The 26,083-nt window shown below is 43.8% G+C and overlaps 1 protein-coding gene across 4 annotated transcripts in view; it reads right to left on the bottom strand.

Annotated features, from left to right (window-relative positions):
* The window catches only part of LOC138757034 (receptor expression-enhancing protein 1-like), a 177,861-nt gene that overhangs the window by 115,893 nt on the left and 35,885 nt on the right, over positions 1-26,083 (bottom strand). For all 4 annotated transcript variants that reach the window (XR_011353285.1, XR_011353286.1, XM_069923659.1 and 1 more), the window contains exons 2-3: positions 15,176-15,248; positions 5,470-5,546 (exon numbers count right to left, since the gene is read on the bottom strand). Coding sequence is in view for 2 of the 4 variants with exons in the window: in XM_069923659.1 (XP_069779760.1) it covers positions 5,470-5,546; positions 15,176-15,248 (150 nt within the window). In the remaining 2 variants the exon portion in view is untranslated. The remainder of the gene's footprint in view (positions 1-5,469; positions 5,547-15,175; positions 15,249-26,083) is intronic.

Genomic DNA, 26,083 nt, shown 5'->3' with positions numbered 1-26,083 from the left:
AGTTGGGACTTACACAGTAAATGGTAGGTTCTTTGGGAGTGTTGTAAAACAAAGAGATGGGGGTTCAGGTACATAGTTCCACGACACAGGTAGACAGGATGGTAAGATTATGTTTGGCACAGTTACCTTCAATAGTCAAGAACAGTGAGGTCATGTTACAACTGAACAAAATGCTGGTGAGACTCCAGAGTATTGGGAGCAGTTTTGGTCACCCATTAGAGGAAAGAAATAATTAAGCTGGAAAGGGTGCTAAAAAGATTCACTGGGATATTTCTGGGACTGGAGGGCTTGAGTTACAAGGAGAGACTGGATAGGCTGCGTTTTTTTTCTGTGGAGCTGAATGGTGACCTTATCGAGGTTTATAAGATCATGAGGGGCACAGATAAAGTGAATAATTATGGTCTTTTCTCTGAGGTAGAGGAATCTAAAACTAGAAACCATAGATTTAAGGAGGGCATAGAAAGATTTATAAGTATCTAAGGGAATAATTTTTAACACAGAAAATTTTAAGTATATGGAATGAGCTGCCAGAAGTTTAGACAAGTAAATGGATAGGAAAAGTTGGGATGAATGCAATCATATGGGACTCAATGGGTCAGCAAAGTCAAGTCAAGCTTATTGTCACCTGATTGCTCAGGTACAACCCGATGAAACAGAGTTCTCCGGTCCTCAGTGCAAAACATGCAGACACACAACCAGACAAAACACACATACAGACAAACAATACATTTGTAGGACAAGTATTCATGTATACAAATAAATAAATAGAAATTGTTGGGCTGAAGGGCCTGTTTTCTGCTGTAGAACAAGGTGACTCTGAGAATTTCATAATAATGTGAAGGATAGCTGACTGTTAAATTAATTTGACAATGCCAGCGCGCATAACGTGCGAACTCTCAAAATTACCCCTCCACTGCTGTTGGCCAACCTCACCCCCAACTGTAAACCTGTAGACGGTAGAGTGCCGGAGACAAGTATTCATCAGGCAGAAGTGCAGTGGCTACTCCACAAGGGGATCATTGAACCCAGCACCTGCCCATGGAAAACACAAGTGAGGGTGAGGAGGAACGAGAAGAAAAGCAGAATAGTTATCAACTACAGTCAGACCATTAATAGATGCACACATCTGGATGCGTACCCCTCCCTCATATATCCAACATGGTGAACCAAACTGCGCAACATCAGGTATTCTCCACCATTGACCTAAAGTCAGCATACCACCAGCTCCCCATCCGCCCGGAGGACAACCAATATACTGGTTTTGAGGCAGATGGCTGCCTTTATCCTATCCTGAGGGTTCCCTTTGGTGCCATTAATGAGATCTCAGTCTTCCAGCGGGAGACAACTATGACCTGCAGGCCACATTCCTGTATCTGGACAAACGTTACCATCTGCAGCCATGACACCAACCTCCAAAAATTCCTCCAGACCGCCAGACTCCTTAACCTCACATACAATAATTAAAAATGCGTATTTTGCACAACCCACCTTGCCATCATTGGTCCAAACCCTGACCGCATGAGCCTGCTTTTGGAATTCCCTGTCCCCCACAGCCTTGACGCCCCGAGAAAGTGCCTTGGCTTTATCTCTTACTATGCCTAGTGGGTCCCCAACTACGTGGACAAGGCCCACCCCCTCTTTAATCCACCTCTTTTCCCTAACAACTGAGGCCCGTGCAGACTTCAGCCACATCAAGGCAGACATTGCTAAAGCTACGCTGCACACCCTGGATGAATCCACCCCATTGCAGGTGGAGAGCAATGCATCCCACTTCGCCCTGCCTGCTGCACTTAACCAGGTGGGCAGACCCATTGCTTTCTCCTCACCCTCCAGGGCCCCAAAATTTGACATTCCTCTGTCAAGAAGGAGGCCCAAGCCATTGTTAAAGCAGTTCGGCATTGGAGACACTACCTGGCCAGCAAATGATTTACCTTGCCTGCTGACCAATATGCAATTGCGTTCATGTTCAATAAACAGCAGCGAGGTAAAATCAAGAATGACAAGATATATGGTAGAGAATTGAACTTTCCACCTACAATTCCGATATATTGTACCGACCAAGGAAACTCAATGAGCCCCCAGATGCTCAATCCCGCAGAACCTGCGCCAGGGCACAAATTGACCACTTACAAGCCCTCCACAATGATCTCTGCCACCCTGGATTCACCAGGTTGTTTCACTTTGCCAAGGCTCGCAACCTGCGTTACTTCACTGAGGTGATCAGATCAATGACCAAAAACTGCCAGAACTGCATGGAGTGCAAACTATACTCGCCAGACAGAGCTCAGTTGATAAACACTATGCGCCCATATTGAACGACTGAGTGTCAACTTCAAAGGACCCCTCCCCTCCTCGGACCACAATGTGTTCTTCCTCAACGTCTTTAATGAGTACTCACATATTCCGTTCACCATCCCCCGCCCAGACATGACAACTGTCACAGTCATAAAGGCCCTACGCAGTCTCTTCACCCGATTTGGCTTGCCCTGCTATATTCATAGAGAATGGGGGCCCTCCTTTATGAGTGATGAGGTGCGCCAGTTCCCTGCTAGTCAGAGGCATTGCCACGAGCAGGACCACTAGCTACAACCACTAGGGCCATGGCACATTACCTTAACCCTAACAAATGACACACCAGACTCGTCACCGTGCACCCACCAAGCCAACGCTGCTGACTGCATATAGACACCCCAGACTGGCCAGGACCCCATTGTTGCACCGCAGTCACAGCCGGTGCTATGACAATTGCGGCGGCAAATCAGACTGCCTGAACAACTTAACGTGATTGTATCTAATGCACTTCATCCAACTGGACTCTTTTTAAAAACAAGGGGTGAATGTGGTAAACCACTGTCTGTGTATTTATTTGTCAGGGCTCCCCATTGGCTAACTGTACCTGTGGCTCCACCCACAGACTCCTGAATAAAGGGGACCGTTCCACAGCCCCCTCGTCAGCTCAGGACAGTCGACCAGCATGGACGTGTCTCCATTCTATTGTGAATAAAAGCCTTCCAGTCTTTTGGAGTTATTGATGGTGCATCAAACAAATTTAAAGCAACTTTGAAAAGGTCATGATGGTTGATAGTGGCTCGAGATTGAGGTGCCTCCCGAGGTTGTAAACAGCATCAGCTAAAGCTGAATAATCAGATCAAGACAGTGGTGCAGGAGCAGCCTACAGCGGCCTCTCCGGATCTGGTGCTATTGTAGCTCTTTATGTAAGGCATCTTGCGCAAAGTTTAATTGGAAAGGGATGGGCGGTAGAGCATCGTGAGACAAGGGCTGCAATATGGAAACCGCCAAGCAACAACAAACTTGTGGCCTTGACTGCTGTGAAGACCAAACTGATTGCTGTGGGGACCAAGCCTTTGCTCTAGGGACTGAGCCTCTGCTGTGGGGTTGAGGCCTCCAGTCTTTGGTGTCGCTTGTTGCCGGTGGCCGAGGCGGGGACGTCGGCGTGGCGCGTTCTGCTGAAGGTGTGCCGTGGTGTCCGGAGCAGCGGTGTCGTTTAGCTGGTTTGGGGGTCCTGGAGGTTGCACCATCTTGGATCACAGAGCCCTGTGGCAGATGGTGTCGAGGCTTACGGGCTCCTATGGATTGTGAACTGTGTGGCAGTTTCTTTATTTAAGCTTTTTAATATCTAAAGTCCAGTAGATTCCTGCAAATCTGGTCCAAGACGGCAGCGCGGCAGAAGCCTGTAGCTGCCTCTCCTGACCTGATGGCAGTTTCTTTACTCAATCTATCAGACTTTTAATATCCTGAGTCTATTATACTGTAGCTTATCTCTACTAGGCCTATGGTCTAGTTTTTTGGTTAATTACTGTATTGTTTTCATTCACTTCATGTAGCTTTGTTCTGCATAGTAATAGAGTAGTCTTGTGTTGTCTAATACTGTTTTTTTGTGGTTTAAATGCAGCACCTTGGTTTTTGGAGGAACGTTGTTTCATTTTTTAACTGCATACTGCATTTTCAGTTTGGTTTTTAAAACGACAAATAAAGGCGAACTTGAACTTAAAATCTATGATATATGTAAACAATTAGCTGATAGTATAGAACAATAAAAAATTGTGCCAATGTTCTACTCAACGTGGGGGCACCAAGACATTTACAATGCCACATCATTGTTGACAATATAACCATTTTAGTCCACAGAATGTCATGTGTAGCTACTTTATAGTAGCTGAATAATGATGAGCCCTTGGTTGGAAGAAGGCAGCTGTGAGAATAAGCTCTGTCCTTGACCAGTCTGGTTACATGCTCTATTCCTCAGATGGAAATTTCACATTCATCGCTGTACAATTTGTGTCCAAAATTTTAGGCTGTACTTTTAATTTTTTTAAATTTTAAATTAGACATTCAACACACACAGGCCCTTTTTTCCCATGAGCCCTTGCAGCCCAACTACACCCAATTGACCTACTACCCCTAGTATGTTTTGAAAGGTGGGAGGAAACCAGAGCACCTGGAGGAAACCCATGCAGACACGAGGAGTATAAACTCCTTACAGACAGTGCGCGATTCGAACCCCAGTCCCAATTGCTGTCTCTGTAACAGCGTTGCGCTATCTACCACGCAAACCGTGCTGCCCCTAAAAAGGCTTTTCATAAAGCCTCATAGGTTACAGTTTAAGCGAGTGAATGGCTCTTATGTAAGGACTAAAAACGGATTAAGTCTGTGCAGAAAGGACACAGCCTGAAATATGGGAAAATCAAGCTCGTCTCAGCTGCATTAAAGGCTTTGAAGGTATTTTCCAGCCTGAACCATTGTTGTCTCTCTGTATTACAACTACTACTTTGAGCACAGATTATATCATAGGACATAGAACACTACAGCACAGTAAAGGCCATTCAGCTCTCCTATATATTCCAACCAAAACAATCAAAGCCATTCCTATCTAGTAACCTATCTTTACTTCATCCCTCATTGTATTTTGAATGTGTATCTCTACATAACATAAAGTATGCAGTTGATGGAACAAGAGGATATATACAGTGCAGGATTTATTATTAGGGATTGGAAGAAGCTGTAGAAGGTGGTGAATGCATTTTAGAAGATTATGTAAGCATCTACATCTCCCGTGGAAAAAAAATTGAAGAACCTATTCGCCCCTCTCTTCCTCCCATCAGGTTTTTCAAAATGTGAAATGGTGCACCAACAGGCAGTTTCTTCCCCACAGCCATCAGGCTCCTGAATGAACCCCATGACAAGGCTCTCATGCTGGCCTTGCTTTGCACAAGGTGATCTTTATTTTTCATTGGAGCTCTGTAATTGCGCTCTTGTTCATCATTGCATATCTGCATGAATTGTCAGAGCTGACCTGTGAGACGGCTCATAGAAGAACCCTTCTTACTATACAATGAGGAAAAGAAAATTGAACTTAAAATTAGTGGCTTGCACTTTACATCAATGCAGGGATTGCATTAACTTCAGAGTCTATGTTGGAATACAACCAAAATAATGTCTAAACCTTACCATGGAAGAAACAAGTCTGTGAACGTTTCTGCTGTTGTGAACAATGCGAATATGATCCAGTACATCATCCATTTTACCTGGTTTGAAGGAAACAAAAATTGATTCAAAAGGCATGAAAGCAAGGAACAAGTGGCATATCAAAATGATTTTGAATATTAATAAATAAGATGGTTTAAACATCTTGAAAAAATTTTTTATATAAAAACATTTGCATCTGGCTTTGAAGGTCGACATAGAAATTGGTTTTAGTTCTTTCTTTTGTGGGGTGTCAGAGCCACGCCTTCCAGCTAACCTGTTGATGTGCTGGGGACATCCATCTGTGATTCTGGATGGTATAAGAAGATTCTCTGCAAATTTGAACTGCTTAAACGCACCCACACTTTTCATTAGAACACAAGAAAATAAGACCAGGAGCAGGTGACCAGGCCCTTCAACCTGCCCTGCCATTCAAAATGATGATGGCTGCTCTGCCCAAGGCCTCACTTCCTCCTCTTCTCATAGTCCTCAACCTTCTGATCTTTCAAAAAAACTATCTGCCTCAATTTAAATACTTGTAATGACCTGGCATCTGACACTTTCTGCAGAAGAGAATTTTGGAGATTCAGTACTCTAAGTGAGAAGACATTCTACATACTTCAGTTGCAAATAAGATGATTACAGTCTTCTTCTCTGGGTATTGGAAATTTGGAGGGCATAGATGAGAAGGGAAAGAACTAAAAGGGATCTGAGGGACAATTTTTTCACACACAGGATGGAACGAGCCATCAGAGGAAGATGTAGAGCAGTGCTTCTCAACCTTTTTCTTTCCACTCACATACCACTTTAGGTATCCCTATACCATAGGTGCTCTGTGATTATTAAGGGATTGCTTAAGCTGGTATGTGATGGGAAAGAAAAAGTTTTAATTCTATCTTATTGACTCATTATGTGCACAGTTTCATAACTCCAAAGGAAACAGGCCAATGGCAATTTTTCTCAAGCAAAATATTTCAGTAACCATTGGGTCGAGAGCAGTGATTCTCAACCTTACCTTCCCACCCACATACCTCCTTAACCAATCCCTTACTAATCACAGAGTGGTGTGTGAGTGGAAAGAAAAAGGTTGAGAACCACTGCCATAAGATATAGGAGTAGAAGATCAGTCAGCCTATTGAGTCTGATCCACCATTCCATCATGATCTGATCCATCCTCCCACTCAGCCCCTCTCTCCACCATTCTTCCCATAACCTTTGATACCCTGACTATTCAGATATCTATCGATCTCTGCATTAAATGACCTGGCCTCCACAGCCACCTGTGGCAGCAAATTTCAGAAGTTTCACCTAATGAAACTCCTCTGCTTCTCTGTTTTAAATGGATATCCTTCGATCCCATTGTGTCCTCTTTTCCTTGATTCCCTTACCGTGGAGGAGTTGCGCTGAAGGTCCTGTTTCTGTGTTGTATAACTCAATAACAATGACTATAAACAAATGTCCCCTTTACTCATTACTCTGTCCCCTCATTTGAGACCCTCCCATAACTGAAAACATCTCCACATCAACCCTGTCATGCCCCATTAAAACCTTAAATGTTTCAAAATGTCACCCTCATTCTTCCATACTCCAAAGAATACAGATCTAACGTTTTACCAATTTATGAATGGCCAACCCTCACATCCCGGAAACTCTTCTGGACTGTCTACAAGGTCAATACCTGTATATCTTTTCATAAGTAAGAAGTCCAAAAGTGTACGCACTACTCCAGCTGTAGATTATTACCATATGTTTCAGCATATAAGTCGAGTCTGGAAACCCACAAAAAGCACTCAAAAATTAGGGGTCGATATATGCCAGATACAAAAATGAGAACTTAAATTCAACTCAAAATTAACCGGTCAACATAGATTTGGCGAAGAAGACAACCCTTAAAACAGCAACAAAGAACCCAACCTACCAACTCAAATACCCTTGCAGCACCACACTTGCTGGATTTATTGGCCACTTCAATTACTTTTAATTTAAAACTCACTTCATACTTTCATCACTCTGCTGGAGGCTCCATGATAACAACCACCTTATGGCAATGCCCAACAGCTCAGTCAATGCAATTTTTTTTGGAGGGTCGACTTATATGCCCATAAATGCCAAAACCATGAAAATGAGGCCCCGACGTATCTGAAGGTTGACTTATACGCCGAAAAATACAGTAGTTGTGGATACAATGGTAACAACAGCTCTCTATTTTTAAACTTCAGCCCTCCGGCAATAAAGGCCAATATGTCATTTGTCTTCTTAATTATTTGGTGCACACCTGCCTGCGAATGTTTGTGATTAGTATAGAAGAGCAACTCGATCCCTCTGTATTCCACATATTTACAGATTCTCTCAACTGAAGAAGGCTTGCCTTTTGGTTCATTTTACCCAATGCATGATCTCACATTTTCCTACATTAACCTCCACTGCCATGTTTTGCTCTCACTTTAATCTATATATATCCTGTTGCATAATGAAATATCCATATTGGAACTTGCCCTCCTGCCTTTTATTGTGTCATTAGTAAACATCGACACCTCACATTCTGCTTCCTCCTTTAACATGATGATAACGAGGGTTTATTGTTATGTACATAAGTACGCCTTTGGAAGACTACACAAAAGAGTCTGGAAAAACAACCACCTGAAGAAACACACAAAGATTAGCGTGTACAGAGCCATTGTCATACCCACACTCCTGTTCGGCTCCGAATCATGGGTCCTCTACCGGCATCACCTACGGCACCTTGAACGTTTCCACCAGCGTTGTCTCCGCTCCATCCTCAACATTCATTGGAGCGACTTCATCACTAACATCGAAGTACTTGAGATGGCAGAGGTCGACAGCATCGAGTCCACGCTGCTGAAGATCCAGCTGCGCTGGGTGGGTCACATCTCCAGAATGGAGGACCATCGCCTTCCCAAGATCGTGTTATATGGCGATCTCTCCACTGGCCACCGAGACAGAGGTGCACCAAAGAAGAGGTACAAGGACTGCTTAAAGAAATCTCTTGGTGCCTGCCACATTGACCACCGCCAGTGGGCTGATATCGCCTCCAACCGTGCATCTTGGCGCCTCACAGTTTGGCGGACAGCAACCTCCTTTGAAGAAGACCACAGAGCCCACCTCACTGACAAATGACAAAGGAGGAAAAACCCAACACCCAACCCCAACCAACCAATTTTCCCTTGCAACCGCTGCAACCGTGCCTGCCTGTCCCGCATCGGACTTGTCAGTTACCAATGAGCCTGCAGCAGACGTGGACATACCCCTCCATAAATCTTCTTCTGCGAAGCCAAGCCAAAGAAGAAAGAAGAAGACATAAGGACAAGTACAAATGCTCTGGCATTCTTACTTGCTGCAGCTACACTGGCAAATAAAGGCACTTTCAGGTGGCCAATTGGCCCACTTGTAAAGCCGAATATTTTGGCAAAATGTGGCTGTGGGAAGGCCACGTGAGTGTGCAGGAGGTGGCTGCAAGACGAATTTGGTAACCCTCCTCCGAAAGAAATAATCCCCGCAGCACAGCGGCCTCCCCAGCCATCTGAATGCAGCCGCCTAAAAGTGGGCTGTCCCCACACTGTCGTGACTGATTTTGGGAGTAGGGAGAAGGGGGGTGGAGCGGCCGGCGGGGGAGAAGGGGGCTGGCCAAACCAATGCCGGCATCCATCTCGAGCACCTCCTTCTCCCCCGCCGGCCGTTCCAGCCCCTGTACTCATCCACCGGTGCTCCAGCCTCCTCCCCCACCAGCCGCTCCAGCCCCGTGAGTGGGGAGAGAGTGGGGCAGAGGGATCAGTGTGGGGACGTCCCACCGCACTGATAGGCTGCACTGGCTGTCCCAGCTGACAGCCAGCCATCCTGAATTGACAGCCCAAGGGACAGGAGCTGGAATGCGCTGAGGTGCGCATCCCGGCACAGCTGTCCTTTCAGGTGGCCAGCGCTGTGCTTTCAACGCTACCACCTGAACTGCAATTTAAACAGACACTTCTGCTTCTTCAGGCGCATTCTTAGTGGAGAATGCACCTGAAAAAGCGTTAAGATACCCTAATGCAGTGGTTCTCAACATTTTTCTTTCAACTCACAAACCACTTTAAGTATTCCCTATGCCACAGGTGCTCTGTGATTAGTAAGGGATTGCTTAAGGGGGTATGTGAGTGAGAAGGGAAGGCTGAGAATCACTGCTCTGGACCTAATTGTTACTGAAATATTTTGTTTGAGAAAAATTGTCATTGGCCCATTTCCTTTGGAGCTATGAAACTGTGCACATAACGAGTCAATTAGGTACAATTAAAACAGTGGGTTTCAACCTTTTTCTTTCCACCCACATACCCCCTTAAGCAACCCCTTACTAATCACAGAGCACCTGTGGCATAGGGAATACTTAAAGTAGTATGCGAGTGGAAAGAAAAAGGTTGAGAACCACTGTACTAATCGTATAAACATAGAGAGTACTGTATTTGACAGTTTATAAGACACCCCCCATTTCTGTGGGGCGTATTAAGAATTTTTTTAGTGTATTTACATGTAAGAATGTCCCACTCTCTCCCAGCGACCTGCTGTCTCTCCCAGTGGCCCATTGCCTGCTTTCTCCTGGCAGACCACAGCCTACAGTCTCCCAGTGGCCGCTGTCGGTCTCCACGCTGGTCCCACCGCCTGCTCTCATCCAGCAGCCCGCACTCCCACTCTCTCCCAGTGGCCCGCATTCGGTCCCGCCCTGCTCCCACTGCCCTGCTCTCTTCTGGTGGGGGGGGGGGACCGACAATGTTAAATAAGGCTGCCCGATACCAGCCCCCATACTGATCCCACCACCCTGCTCTCCCCCCCCACCACCAACAGCCCACCATCAGCCCCCAACGATAGATGATGATGAGGCTAGTGAGCCAGGCAGCGAAAATGCACTGTTGGCGTTACTCCCCGTTATCACCCTGATTTCAACTTCACGGATAAGATCCAGGGGATAATTTTCAGCCATTTTTTTTGGGGGGGTGGGGAAAGTGGGTCTTATATGCCGTCAAATACAGTAAGTTGTTGAAAGCCAAGGACTGATCTTGAGCAGAGCACATCTTTCTAGTCTGGAAAAAAGATCCATTTGTGCTGACTCACTGTTTCACATTTCTCCCAGTACCACGAGCTCATGTTTATGTGGCAGCTTATCGATTCAATTAGCTTTAATTCAGCAACCATTTCTAATCACCAGAAGGTTTGGTTGAACTCTATTGAGTTGAAAAATTCCTTAGCCACCCAATAAAATGAACCTGTACTTTGTCAGCAGAATACAAGTCACTAATACAGGATACTTTTTTCTACGTGACTGTAAAGTATTAGACAGCCATATTTAACAAGAATTCAATACATCAGTTTGATCGCTACATGGGATATGATGGTATCTCCAGTTAAAATTCTTTGTATATCTGCATTCAAATATCATGTATATTCATGAGAACAATTGTGTGAAATATTATTTTATACAGTACTGTCAAAGTAATTGGAAATTATTCTCTGTTCCACATGCTCATTGTGCCATGCACTGATAAAATATGAAAAGGCTTTGCAGTCGGTGGAACTGAACCTTGAACAGCTGAGTTCAATGCACAATTGCCACTACATCAAACATTTAGTGCATACAGCCGAGGATAAAACTTCTATCCTACTGAATCCCACCGTAAAATGAGAGCAGAAGAGATGAAGCAAATTAAAAACAAGTTGCAATATAAGCATTATAAAAGGCAACAAAATAAATTCATTAACATTGTCACTTCCACAGTCGCTGAAGGGAAAGTAGACCCTTCGGAAACCTCCGTCCCCACCTTTCAATTTTCCCTGCTCCTCTTGCACTTTGACCACCTGTCAATTATCCAAGAAGTTATGAAAATAAAGGGCACGTTGGTCTTTATTATAAAAGGGTTGAAATTTAAGAAAGGGAGGTTTAGTTGCAGTTGTACATCTACACCTGGAATACTATGCACAGTTTTGGACCCCTGTCACAAAAAAAGCATATGGTAGCATGGAGACAATCAAACAGAGATTCACCAGGTTAATTCTTGGAAGGAGAGGGTGCCACATCAAGAAAAGCTGGACATTTTGTTTTGTGTTCATGAGAGTTTAGAGAAATGATGGATGACCATACTCAAACATAAAATCCTTAGGGGCTTGACATGATAGATGCTGGGATCTTTTCACCTCAAAGGAAGGGTCACAAATAAGGGAACACAGCTGCAAGACTAAAGAGCTGATCATTTAAAACTGAGGTAGACAGATTTTTTTTTCTCTGAGAGGGGAGTGATTCTCTGGAATTCACTGTTCGAGCGAGGATGGAGGCAGCCTGATCATTGGATGTTTGAGGTGGAGGTAGGTAAATACTTAAAAGACCAAGGAATTGAGAGTTAAGGGAAAATGTCTCGGTAGAAGAGTTGGAACCAGCATAGATAATCATGATCATATTGAATGGTGGGGCGGGTTTGAGGGGTCAAAACCTTCTTCTGCTCCTATCTACGTTCTTGGATTCACAATTTCCCACGTGTGCACCTGGACAATCATTGCTGGGCTGATTAACTTTGACCTGCCGGAAACCGATCCGGTTCTCACCTGTCACACTCAGGTCACTGTGGAGTCCCCAGAGGTAGGAAGCCCAGCGTGACCTTGGGCACAGGAATGAAGGGACTGGTTATAAAGTGTTCACTTACAACACAGGAATTGAACTTGAGAGAAAGGAGCAGAATCTGGCCATTTGAGCCTGCTTTGCCATTCGCATCTAGGCTGATATATTTTTCCTTGCAGCCCTATGTTCCTGCCTTCTCTCCATAACCTTTTACAAGTTTCTAATCAAGAACTTATCTGTACTACCAATCAACCACAATCAGACAGAAAGTCATGATTAATGGGCTTTAATCACCTTAAAGTGTCAGCACATCTTGTATGTTGTTGGCCCATTTCCAAGGCAGGAAGGTGTTTGGTCATAACAGCCTTTATGGGGATATCTGGGAGGGAGGAGTCACAGGTTCAGGGGGTGGGCCAGCCCATATATACATCTATATACATAGTGGTAGCACCACACTATCAACCTCTGCTTTAAACCTCTGAATATTATTTTAAGGGTAAAAAACTACAGCATGCTGTTGTGCAGAGGGACTTGGGAGTGCTTGTGCATGAATCGCAAAAAGTTAGGTTGCAGGTGCAGCAGGTTATTAAGAAGGCAAATGGAATGTTGGCCTTCATCGCTAGAGGAGTTGAATTCTGGAGTAGGGAGGTAATGTTGCAACTGTATAAGGTACTGGTGAGACCGCACCTGGAGTACTAAGTCCAGTTCTGGTCTCCATATTTGAGGAAGGATATACTGGCTTTGGAGACTGTCCAGAGGAGGTTTACTAGGTTGATCCCTGGGATGAAGGGGTTGACTTATGATGAAAGATTAAATCATCTAGGATTATGTTCGCTCGAGTTCAGAAGAATGAGAGGAGATCTTATAGAAACATATAGGATTATGAGGGGTATGGATGGGATAGATGTAGGAAGGTTTTTTGAGCTGGCCGGGGAAACTAAAATGAGAGGACACAGTCTCAAGATTCGGGGGAGTAGATTTAAGACAGAGATGAGGAAAAATAGTTTTTCCCAGAGAGTAGTGAATGTTTGGAATTCTCTAACCAGGGAAGTGGTTGAGGCTGCTTCATTAAACATATTTAAAATTCAGTTAGATAAATTTTTACATGATAGAGGAATTATGGGATATGGGGAGAAGGCAGGTAGGTGGAGTTAGGTCATAAATTAGATCAGCCATGATTGTATTGAATGGTGGAGCAGGCTCGATGGGCCATTTTTGGCCTACTCCTGTTCCTACTTCCTATGTTCCTATGTTCCTAAATATACCCAACGACTTGGGCCTCCACAGCTGTCTGTACCATTGAATTCCACAGATTCACTACCCTCTGGCTAAAGAAATATCTCATCTCTATTTTAAAGGGACATCATTTTATTCTTAGGCTGTGCTGCCTGCCCATAGACTCTCCCACAGATGGAAACTTCTCCTCATTCATTTCATCAAGCCCTTTTCAATATTTGGTAGGTTTCAGTGAAATCCCCACTCTTCCCTCTGAATTCCAGTAAGCACAGGCCCAAAGACATCAAAAGCTCCTCATAAGTTAACCCTCTCATCCCTAGGATAATTCATGCAAACCTCTTCTGGGCCCTCTCCAATGCCAGCCCCCCCCATCCTTTCCTAGACATGGGGCCAAAAATGCTCACAATACACCAAATGTGTTCTGATCAGCACCTTATAAAGCCTCAACTTTATATCCTTATTTTTATATTATAGTCCTTTTGAAATCAATGCTAATATTGAATTTGTTTTCCTTACTTCCTGCACTAGGATTCCCGTTTTGTTCTTCACACATGAAAATTGGAGTAGGATAAGGCCACCGGATGCATTAAGTCAGCCCCTCCATTCAATATAATCTTGGCTCTTTCATCCCAGGCATCAACACCTGTGTGCAATCCCTCAGACCTCTCAATGCCCCAATTCTTAAACGTCAAGCACTTAAAATGAGCTAAATTCACATCTCTTATTGGTCTGCATGTAAGTATGCCATGGCAAGTAATCCATGCAGCCTTCAAACCACTGGCTTTGAGAAATAGCTGCAATCAAACCAGTGGTTAATGATAGAATGATTAATTCATCACTCTGTTTCTTTATTTTCTCCTACCACTTACGGATATTTAAGCTTATATTAAAATTAGTAATTGCTGATTTATCTCAGTTCCCCCTCCCCACCCCACACTTTACGATCTTTAGAGGCTTCTTCCGCACTGTGCCCCACCCCTAACTCAACTTCCCAACTGTTTTAATCCAACAGATGGTGATTTCAGGGATGTAAAAGGATGTGAGAAGCTGAGATAATTCCCAGGTCTCTCTGTAGGGATAAGTGTTTATATTTTTTAATAAAAGTTACACAATCAGGCTGGAAACTAGAAGCACAAAATTAAGAAATTTAACAAAGGGAAGGAAGATCTTTGGAGAACATTTTAATGCAGTGAGATATTCGTATCAGGAATGTGCTGTCTGAAAGAGTAATGGGAGTAGATTTAATGGTAACTTTCAAGAGGGTAATGAATATGAAACTGAACAAAGGAAAAATATCTACAAGACAATGGTGTAGGAATAATATGTTGTGTTTTCAGAGGTGACATGGGCATCATGGGACAAATGGGGTCTTTCTATTCTGTGCAATGTTATGATTTAGATGAGTGTAGGTAGTGGGAGGGGAGGGGTGGGGATTGAGAGGAACAGCGTCCCAAGGTGAAATGATGAGAGAGCTAAGAAGAGGTTTTCCAGAGTTTCAATGCTGTTAGAGGAACAATGGTTACTGTTATTGGAATTAGAACATTACAGCACACTACAGGCCATTCGGCCCTCAATTTTGTGACAACCTATATATTCCTACCAAAAAAAACACTAAACCCTTCTTACCTCGTAACACTCCATTTTTCTTTCATCCATGTGCCTGTCTAAGAGTCTCTTAAATGCCCCTAATATTTCAGCCTCCACCACCATCCCTGGCGAGGCATTCCAGGCACCCGCAACTCTCTGCATAAAAAAAACCTACTGCTGATGTCTCCCCTAAACTTCCCTCCTTCACTTTATACAGATGTATGAACATACAAATAGTTTACTCATCTACAAACAATAAATATCAATACTTACATATTCTTTGATATTCTTCGTTTTCACAGCCTTGTAAGAAGAATACGCTGGGTAAAGTGTGCCAAAAATCAGCCTGTAAAAGATAACATCCATTACAGTAATGCACATCACTGAAGTATTAACAGAAAAGGGAACTCCTTAGTGCGGAGGATCCCAAACGCTAGCTGGGACTCACTGGGAGCCCTCTTGCCTTCAACCCATCTAGCTCAAGACCCTCCAAAGACAGGAGCCCAAAGATCGAGCTGATGTTAAATTAAACTGTTGGTGCTGTCCATCAGATAATGAGTAATGAGTGTTTGTTGCACAGACGAACCAACATTTTTACTTGCTACAGCCGAAGCCGTGCATAAAACACATGAATTACGATGGAACAGTGAAACCCCATTATAACACGATCATTGGGGTCACGAAAAAAGTGGGGTTGTGCTAAATCGGGGTTTCACTTTATTCTCCTGTTTAATTTGTATACCTACATCACTTCCATTTCTCCTTTGTTTGGAACATCCCAGTTATTCTGTATGCATTTAAAATCAATCAGGGAGCCTGACATCCTTGCTGCAGCAGGGAGCCCGAGGTCCTCGCTCCTGCCGGGAGCCCGACACCCAAGTCCAATGACATCCAAATCTACATTAAATTGGGGCGTGTAAAGTCAGTGTTTTACTGTATATTTTATATTTCACAATATGGCAAGACAGAAAAAGAGATAATAAATATTAAAGGATAAATAGATAAATATTCACAAAGTTAGTGCAAGAAAAAAGATGATTTTCCAAGAGTGCAGACTGATTGTTCAGGGGTCCCAGGATAGTTTATGATTAGGATCATACAGGGAGGTTCAAAAACCCAATAGCTGTTGGATAAAAATGAAATAAACAAGACAGCATAGTTAATATAGCAATTATCACAACTCTGTTACAGCACCAGCGACTGGGACCACAGTTTGAATCCCGCGCTGTCTGTAAGGAGTTTGTATTTTCTCCCTATGTCTGTGTGGGTTTCCTCCGGGTGCTCTGGTTTCCTCCCACCGTTCAAAAGATTAACGGGGTTGTAGGTCAATTGGTTAAGGACCTGTATGTCTAAAATTTTTTTAAATGAAGACATTAAATTGTGATGGAATCTGTACTTTGATGAAGAAGTGGTGAGGTTTCTTTTTTTCTGAGAAGGAACAGTTATATTATTCACTGTGAAAAACAATAAGGGATTTCATCAAAGCATACATGATTGTAAGGGGGATGGAGAGATATTGAGAGAGTACTTCCATTATCCAGAGAGACTGTGGTCTCAGGGGAGGTGATTAGTCATTCACAAGTGAGATGACAAGAAAGTGGTTTACACAGCTTGGTATAAATGATCATCATTCTCCATATCAGAGGGCTGTGGATGTTCCAGTCTGAGATCGATAGATTTTCAGGCTCTTAAGGAAAGTGGAGGATTGAGAGACCAGGCAGTGAGGTACCAGATGCAGCATTGCAAAGGATAGCGTGTTTGAGGGATTAGATGGCCTGGTCCTGCTCCTACTTCTGTTGTTACGTTTTGAATACCACAAACCTTTGTAAAACAAATGATCGAGTCCCCATTATATGGCTGTTTGTTGCTATGTGGAAATTGGCCACGTTGGATAATAATTATACTTTAAAAATAATTGATTAATACGACGTATTTTGGGATACCGAGACATATCAAGAGACTCCATCTACAGTGCCTTTCATAATATTTGGGATGAAGACTTTTCTTTCTTTATTTGCCCCTGTGTTCCACAGTTTTAAACTTGCAATCAAACAATTCACATGTAAATAAAGTGCACATTCCAGTTTTTATTCAAGGTTATTTGTGTCTGTTTTGATTTGACCATGTAGAAACTACAGCACTTTTTATACATAGTCCCCTCATTTCAAGGCACCATAATGTTTGGGACATTTGGCTTCACAGGTGCTTGTGAGGACTCAGGTGCTTGTGAGGACTCAGGTGCTTGTGAGGACTCAGGTGCTTGTGAGGACTCAGGTGCTTGTGAGGTCTCAGGTGTTTGTGAGGACTCAGGTGCTTGTGAGGACAGGTGCTTGTGAGGACTCAGGTGCTTGTGAGGACTCAGGTGCTTGTGAGGACAGGTGCTTGTGAGGACTCAGGTGCTTGTGAGGACTCAGGTGCTTGTGAGGACAGGTGCTTGTGAGGACTCAGGTGCTTGTGAGGTCTCAGGTGCTTGTGAGGACTCAGGTGCTTGTGAGGACTCAGGTGCTTGTGAGGACACAGGTGCTTGTGAGGACTCAGGTGCTTGTGAGGACTCAGGTGCTTGTGAGGACTCAGGTGCTTGTGAGGACTCAGGTGCTTGTGAGGACTCAGGTGCTTGTGAGGACTCAGGAATGTTTAATTGCTTCATTGGTGCATGTACAGTATGAGAGCTAGGTTTGCTTCAAAGCTTTTGATCACTTTGGGAGTCTTTAGTTGCCTTTTTTCAACATGAGGACCAGAGATGTGACAATGAAAGTCAAAGAAACCATAATGAGGCTGAAAAATAAGAATAAAACAGTAAAAGACATAGCACAAACCTTAGGATTACCAAGGTCAATTGTTTAGAGCAGCAAAAAGTGTTGTAGTTTCCACATGGTCAAACCAAAATGTATACAAACAACCTTGAATAAAATCTGGAAGATGTACTTTAATTATATGTGAATTGTTTGATTACAAAATTAATACAATGGAGCGCAGGAGCAAATAAAGGATAAAAGTTTGTTTGTCCTAAACATTATGGACTATACTGTAAATACATGATTTTCTTTCTTCTTTTAATAGGAATGAATCAAATAGCTGAGATCCGCAAACTCAGAACCAGACGGGGTTGGCTCAGTGGCAACTGTATATTTCTTGCAGAGAAAAAACAGTGTAAGACTGCAGCCATAAAAGTAGAACACCAGTGACTTAGAAAGATGGGATTATCACACAAAGGTTGAGGTTTCCAAAGATAATGCTTCATGTAAGAAGTCATGAATTAGAGGCTGGTTAAGGTGTTACAAGAGCGAGGACATCACCTTATATTTCATCTTGGCAGTCTCATAACCAGACACCATTAACATTGATTTCTCCCATTTCCGTTAACCCCCTCCCCGACTCTATATCTTTCCCTATCCCCCATTTGCTTTCCTCCACCTTCCCACTCCATTCCCTTTCTTCTCCTATCAGAGAGCTCCCCTCTCCCCCATCACCTCAGCATTTTTATCTCTACCCTCTCACCTGTATCAATCTATTACCTGTTAGCCTGTGCTCCTCTCCCTTCCCCTTCCTCTCTCCTCTCCTCTCCCTCTCCCCATCTGTTTATTCAGGAACCTGCCTGTTTTTGCTTATATCTGAGGAAGGGCCCAGGCCTCAAACGTTGGCTACCCCTCACTGGCTAAGGTTGCTGCGTGACCTGTTGAGTTTCTCCAGCACATTTGCGTATTATGAGGAGTCTGAAGGGATCTTGGAATGGGAAATCTGGAGGCTCGTCGCCCATGTACTGAGAACAACGATATAACCATATAACCATATACAGCACAGAACAGGCCAGTTTGGCCCTACTAGTCCATGCCAGAACAAATCCCCACCCTCCTAGTCCCACTGACCAGCACCTGATCCATACCCCTTCAATCCTCTCCCCTCCATGTAATTATCCCCAGTCTTTCCTTAAATGTAAATAACATTCCTGCTTCAACCAACTCCACCGGAAGCTTATTCCACATCCCAACCACCCTTTGCATGAAGAAATTTCCCCTCATGTTCCCCTTATAATTTTCCCCTTTCAATCTCAAACCATGGCCTCTGGTTTGAATATCCCCCACTCTTAATTGAAAAAGCCTATCCATGTTGACTCTCCATCCCCCACTCTTAATTGAAAAAGCCTATCCACGTTGACTCTCTCTGTCCCTTTTAAAATTTTGAACACCTCCATCAAATCCCCCCTCAATCTTCTACGCTCCTGAGAAAAAGGCTCCAGGCTGCTCAACCTTTCTCTGTAACTCAAACCCTGACATCCTGTCAACATTCGCGTGAACCTTCTCTCCACTCTCTCTATTTTGTTTATATCCTTCCTATAATTTGGTGACCAAAACCGCACACAGTATTCAAAATTTGGCCTCACCAATGCTTTGTACAATTTCATCATAACATCCGAACTCTTGAATTCAATACTCCGATTTATGAAGGCCAACATTCCAAATGCCTTCTTCACCACACCATCTACCTGAGTATCAGCCTTGAGGGTACTATTTACCATAACTCCTAAATCCCTTTGTTCCTCTGCACTCCTCAATTGTCTACCATTCAATGTATATGACCTATTTAGATTTGCCTTTCCCAAATACAACACTTCACACTTATCCGTATTAAATTCCATCAGCCATTTCTCAGCCCACTCCTCTAGCTTTCCAATATCTCTTTTTAAGCTACGATAATCTTCCTCACTATCCACAATACCACCAATCTTTGTATCATCTGCAAACTTACTTATCCAATTCACCACCCCTTCTTCCAGATCGTTAATATATATAACAAACAATAGTGGACCCAGGACCGATCCCTGAGGAACTCCACTAGTCACCGGCCTCCAATTGGACAAACAATTTTCTACTACTACTCTCTGACACCTCCCATCCAACCATTGCTGAATCCATTTCACTACTTCCTTATTTATACCTAATGCCTCCACCTTTTTACCTAATCTCCTGTGGGGAACTTTGTCAAAAGCTTTACTAAAGTCTAAATAGACAACATCCACAACCTTCCCTTCATCAATTTTTTTCGTAACCCCCCTTGAAAAATTCTATAAGGTTTGTTAAGCATGATCTACCCCTGACAAAACCATGATGACTACTACCTATCAATCCCTGTTCATCCAAATATTTGTAAATGCCATCCCTCAGAACACTTTCCCACCACAGACGTCGGACTCACAGGTCTATAATTTCCAGACTTACATTTGGACCCTTTCTTAAACAGTGGAACAACATGAGCTACCCTCCAATCCTCTGGCACTAACCCCGTGACCAGTGACATCCTAAATATCTCTGTTAATGGCCCCACTATCTGTACACAAGCCTCCCTGAGTGTCCTTGGGAAAACTTTGTCTGGACCCGGAGATTTGTCCACCTTTATCTTTTTTAACACTGCCATCACTACCTCCTCGGTTATCCTTAAATAATTCATGACCTCCCCACTAGTTTTCTTTACTTCAACTGGTACAATATTTTTTTCCCTAGTGAATACCGAGGAAAAGAAATCATTTAAAATTTCCCCCATCTCCTCTGACCCTCCCTATCTACAAGGGGTCCAATTTTATTTCTCACTAATCTTTTACTTTTAATGTACCTATAGAATCCCTTTGGATTTATTCTTACTCTGCCTGGCAAAGCCTCATCGTGTCTATTTTTGGCCTTTCTAATTTCTTTCTTAAGATTTTTACTACACTCCTTGTAGTCCTCTTTCAATTTCTCAGCACCCTGCTGTTTATACCTCTTGTACACCTCCCTCTTTCTCCTAACCAAATTTCTAATATTCCTCGAAAACCAAGGCTCCCTATAACTTCCAGCCTTTCCTTTGATCCTCACTGGGACATATCTACTTTGTACTCTCAAAATTTCTTCTTTGAATATTCTCCATTTTTCATTTACATCCTTTCCTGAAAAAAATCATTTCCCACTCAATACTCCCCAAATCCATTCTTATTCCTTCGAAATTTGCTTTTCTCCAATCCAGAACCTCAACTTTAGGGCCTTCTTTGCTATTCCCTAAAACTACCTTAAAACTAATAGAGTTGTGATCACTAGACCCAATTTGTTCTCCAACATTAACCTCAGACATCTGACCTATCTCGTTCCCTAACAGGAGATCCAGTATTACACCATCCCGAGTTGGTTCCTCTACATATTGATTAAGAAAACTATCTTGTAAATATTTGACAAACTCTAGCCCATCCAGCCCATGAAGGAGTGACATTGGTAAACTATTTCCAGATAGGAAATGGTGCCAGAAGCCAGTGCAAGGATGGTCCAAGTGACAAACCTATTCCATACTACGCACATGTGGCGGTGACGACAGCTCAAAGTAACAAAACATTTGGCAAAACAAAGGAAGCTGCACTGCGGTCACTGCCCGGCTTTTGATGAAATATTAAACTGGAGCTTTAGCTGCCTCCTGCTTGTTACTTTGAGTAATTTGGTAAAGCCTTCTGCATAGAAGCATCTGTGTATGGGTGGTTATAATCCACACAACTCATCTTTTATCAAACTCAAGCACTATATCCTTGCAAGATGATGCAATGTGTCCTAAAATCAACAAAGATCAGGACATAAGAAATTTATTCATAAAGTAATGTATCTGATATAGTTAAGAGATTAATAATATGTGAATATCTTTTTTAACAAAAGTCATAAATATGAATAAATTGAACAAAGGGTTTGATAGGGAGAATCTAAAAGTACAACTTACATTTTCCAGTAAGTCAAGGATGGTCCACAGTAAACTCAACAAATCAGACCATGGCTGAAGATCAATACAAGTGGTTAGAAATGAACTTAATGTGATGCAGAATCATCTGATCTGCATCAAAACCAATAAAATACATAAGTGATGTTTCGAGCTTGAGCCCTTCTTCAAGGTAAGAGACCGAAACATCGGTTATCCATATTTTTAACTTTGCTACATAAAGGACACGGTTTGACCTGCTGAGTTTCTCCATCGCTGTGAGGTTTTACTTCAACCATGGGGTCGACGGATTTTCGTGATTTACTTCCGGGGAACTAAAGAACGCTAAAAGAGAAACCTCACAGAAAACAAAAAGATGCGAGGGCAGAGTGAAGTCTGAATAGAGGGCCCAAGACCGAAAAGACTGGGAAGCTGGAAGATGTCTGTAGTACAACTAATCTGGGACTGGAATTAGGTCTGAGTCAAGTCAAATTTATTGTCATCTGATTGCACAAGTACAACCCGACGAAGCAGCGTCCTCCGGTCCTCGGTGCAAAACAGACAGACACACAACCAGTCATAGCACACATACAGACAAACAATACATATGCAGGACAAGTATTCATATGTACAAATAAATAAATCAATAAACATTGTTTAGTTAATTATCAGAGGGTCAATGTGAGCAGTTCCTTTGCTCGTTCAGCGTTCTCGCTAACCATGGGAAGAAGCTGTTCCTCAGCCTGGTGGTGCTGGCTCTGATCCTCCTGTATGTATTTACCAATGGAAGCAGCTGTGCAGGGTGGAAGGAGTCCTCATTCACAAGGCAGTTTGAAAGGATCTGACCTGGTCAGCGGCTTCCAAAACCAAATGAGTCCCTGACCTACATCGGAGGTAGTCAGGGAACCCAGTTAAACTTATCTAGGTCGTGTCCATTAGTGGCTTGAACAAAAATGGCCGACCAGTTGCTCCTGTGATGTCAGCGCTTGCGCTTTGGCATCACAGGGGAAACCCCAGATGAAGTTTCTGGCATGATTGGACGGAGAGAGGGGCCACTGCCATGGGCGGGGAGCAAGGGGGGGGGGAGTGAGGTCATTGACATGGGGGAGAGGTCACTGCCGCGGGGGGGGGTGGTGCCACGATCAGCGGGGGCAGAGGGGTCGGCTGCCACTGGGAGCAGAGGGTTCAGCTGCCACGGGGGGTAGAGGAGAAGGGTCAGCTGCCACAGGGGGAAGAGGAGAGCAGTCGGCTGCTGCGGGGGCAGAGGAGAGGGGTCAGCTGTCGCGGGGGGTTAGGAGAGGGGTTGACTGCCGCAGGGGGAAGAGGAGAGGGGTCAGGGGGTGACTGACAGCCGGTGGGGGCACAGGGGAGACTTACCAATAGTTCCCGTGAGTGCATGATGCGTCATTAACTGCATCATCGCGGGGGTGGGATCCCCCTTAAATCACCGTGTTGGCGATTTAATCCGTCCTTTCCCCACAACTTAAAAAGTGCCGGAAGCACCTTTGCCCCACTAATCACACCTGGGTCCCAGGAGGGCTACCTAGGGGCTGCAACTTAAAAGCACCTAATGATTTTTGCACACCCTTGTCAGACAGTGATCATGTCGATGAGGGGGAGGGAGACTCCTGTGATCCTCCCTGCCACTCTTATGGTCCTGTGAATTGATCTCCAATCCATTTCTCTGCAGCAACTATACCACACAGTGATGCAGCTGGCCAGGACACATACAATAGAGCTCCTATAGAAGGTTGGCATAATGGTGGCTGGTAGCTTTGCCCGCATCAGTCTTCTCAGGAAGTGTAGTCACTGTTGTACCTTCCTGACAAGTGAGGAGATGTTATGTGTCCATGATAGGTCACTAGTTAAGTGAACCCCAAGGAACTTGGTGCTCTCCACTCTCTCCACTATGGAGAAGATGATGTGTAGTGCAGGATGGTCGTTCCTGGGCTTCCTGAAGTCCACGATCATCTCCTTCGTGTTTTCCACGCTGAGACTCAGGTTGTTTTATTCGCACCATTTCACAAGATTTTCCACCTCTTCTTTGTAGTGCAACTCATCAGAGTTGTTGATGAGGCCGACGACTGTTGTATCATCTGCAAACAATGATACTGTTGGAGCAGGATCTGGCGAACAGTCAAGAGTCATTAGCATGAATAGGAGTGCGATAAGCACACAGCCTTGAGGTGCGCCAGTGCTCAGTTTGACGGAGCTCGATATTCTGCTACCATTCTGCTACTGTGGTCTTTCTGTTAAGAGTTCCAGGATCTAGTTACAGAGAGTGGCATTGAGTCACATTGAGGACACCTTCTCCACCAGCCTCTGGAGAATCATCATATTAAACCGAGCGGAAGTCGATGAAAAGCCTGGTGTACCAGGCGTCATTCTCCATGTGGGTCTGGATGGACTGAAGAGACAAGGCTTTCGCTTCGTCTGTGGAACAGTTTCTTCTGTAGGCATCATGCAGTTTCTCAGTGAGAAATATAATCTAAAGCACACATGTCAAACTCTGGCCCGCGGGCCAAATATAATTATATTTGGCCCACAAGATCATTTCAAAAATGTATTAGAGGTGGCCCGCTGGCCGCCGCGCCAGTATAGCACATGCACAGCTAATACTACAAATCCTAGAATGCATTGGCGTCAGCCCGCTAATCGCCCCCATCTCCTCTGTTTACGTTGCAGGGTCTCACCGTGGACTCTGGTTTTGGGGCCTGGCCGGTGTCAGGGGAAGCCAAGGTCGCTTCCCAGCGCCCGGAACCGGAGGCCTCGGGCCTGACCTCGCCAGGACCGTTGCCCACTCCCCCTCCCTGCCGCAGGCCGACCCCCGACTCACGGTCCGCCGATCCGCCGAGATGCCGCCCTGCAGCGAGAGCCGATGCCCCGCACTGTCGTTGTCCAACCCGATCACCCGCAAACCCCACCCTCCCACACACAGGCCTGAGTAAGGATTATGAACTTTAATCTCAGGATAAAACGATCTTCCAATAGTTTCATGTCACAGTGATAAATATATTCCTGGTTAAAAATGGTCCTGCACCTGGATACAAGCTCATTAGGCATAAAACTTGAAAAGTGTGTAAATCAAAGGATATCTGTACCAATGGAAAAAGGGCATGGCAAATAACCCTGCTAGAGTTCATGCCCACAATCAGTCACCCATTTGATTGTTTCAGGAATCATGTTATTCTCCCACATTCTCAATAGCCCTCAGATTTTACTATTCGACAGCACACTAGCAACATTTGACAAATCCTCTTTCGAGAAATATTATTTATTGAATATTTTATTTCTCATTTGTTAATGCTTCTGGAAAGAGTTTATCCAAAACTATTATTAAACATTTATTTTAATAAGAAAAAGTTTAACATTACATATGTTGAAAGAAGAGATAACATGCAGATGTTGTTGAAAATTTTCAATAAATATTTAGTTCGGCCCTCGACTTAGTCCAAGTTTTTAATTTTGGCCCTCCGTGAATTTGAGTTTGACACCCCTGCTGTAGTGGCTATTTTAGTAGAGCTAATAAAGCAATACACATATACCAGATCAGTCAACACAAGACTGTTTTAATTAGACTTTACAAGTTTCTGTTATATATCTCACGTCCTGGGCTCCACGAGACAGGGTAGGATATCATTATGACTTTGCTGCCGATCTCCGGGACCAGCAGGTTTAAGTTAAGCACAGCAATAGTCCTGCGCCTTCCGGCAGAAGACTTTGGAGTCTGGCGTGCCATTACTTGGCCCGCAGCACCGTGGTGCTGGGTGAGAACCCAGTCGTCCGTCTGGCTACGGTTCGCAATACTGCATTGTGCGCCCACTCGGCCCGCAACACGATCGCAACAAGATCAGCATTGTTAATTGAATAAATTTAGACCTTTAGATCCAGTGCTGTCTGTAAGGAGTTCGTACGTTCTCTCCGTGTCCGCAAAGGTTTCGTCCGGGTGCTCTGGATTCCCCCACCCTTCAAAAAGTCCGCAGGTTGTAGATTAATTGGGATAGTTGGGCAACACGGGCTTGTGGCCCGGAAGGGCTAGTTACCGTGCTCTATGTCTAAATTTTAAAAAAAATTATTTAATCTTTTTACTGCTATTTCAGCTTGACGGATTGCATTTTGAAAATGAGTAGCATGACACACAAATTATGAACTTAAATTATATTTGCTAATTCCACAGACAAAAATGACCTTGACAATGGCAGCAGTTACTTTGCATGACATTGTTAAATGCTGTTTATTTGATCCTTCAGCTTTCCTGGATAAGCAGGGGAAACGAATATGCTCTTAGGCAACGGTCAGGTAGATTGGGTTGTACATCATATGATACTGATGATGTTCAGGTTTATTTCCAATTAAATTACAGACAATAAATCTTCTCTCGGCGATACAATTCAAGATTCAATATATTATCATGTACAAAAAATTGGACAAAGATCTCTCCTTTTTTCCCCTACAAAAACAAAGAGTTGACAAGCCACC

This window comes from Narcine bancroftii, chromosome 3, assembly GCF_036971445.1.
Source record: "Narcine bancroftii isolate sNarBan1 chromosome 3, sNarBan1.hap1, whole genome shotgun sequence".
NCBI classification, from domain to species: Eukaryota; Metazoa; Chordata; class Chondrichthyes; order Torpediniformes; family Narcinidae; genus Narcine; species Narcine bancroftii.
Note: the sequence above shows the minus strand (reverse complement) of the source record. Positions and strands in the feature narration are given on the sequence as shown.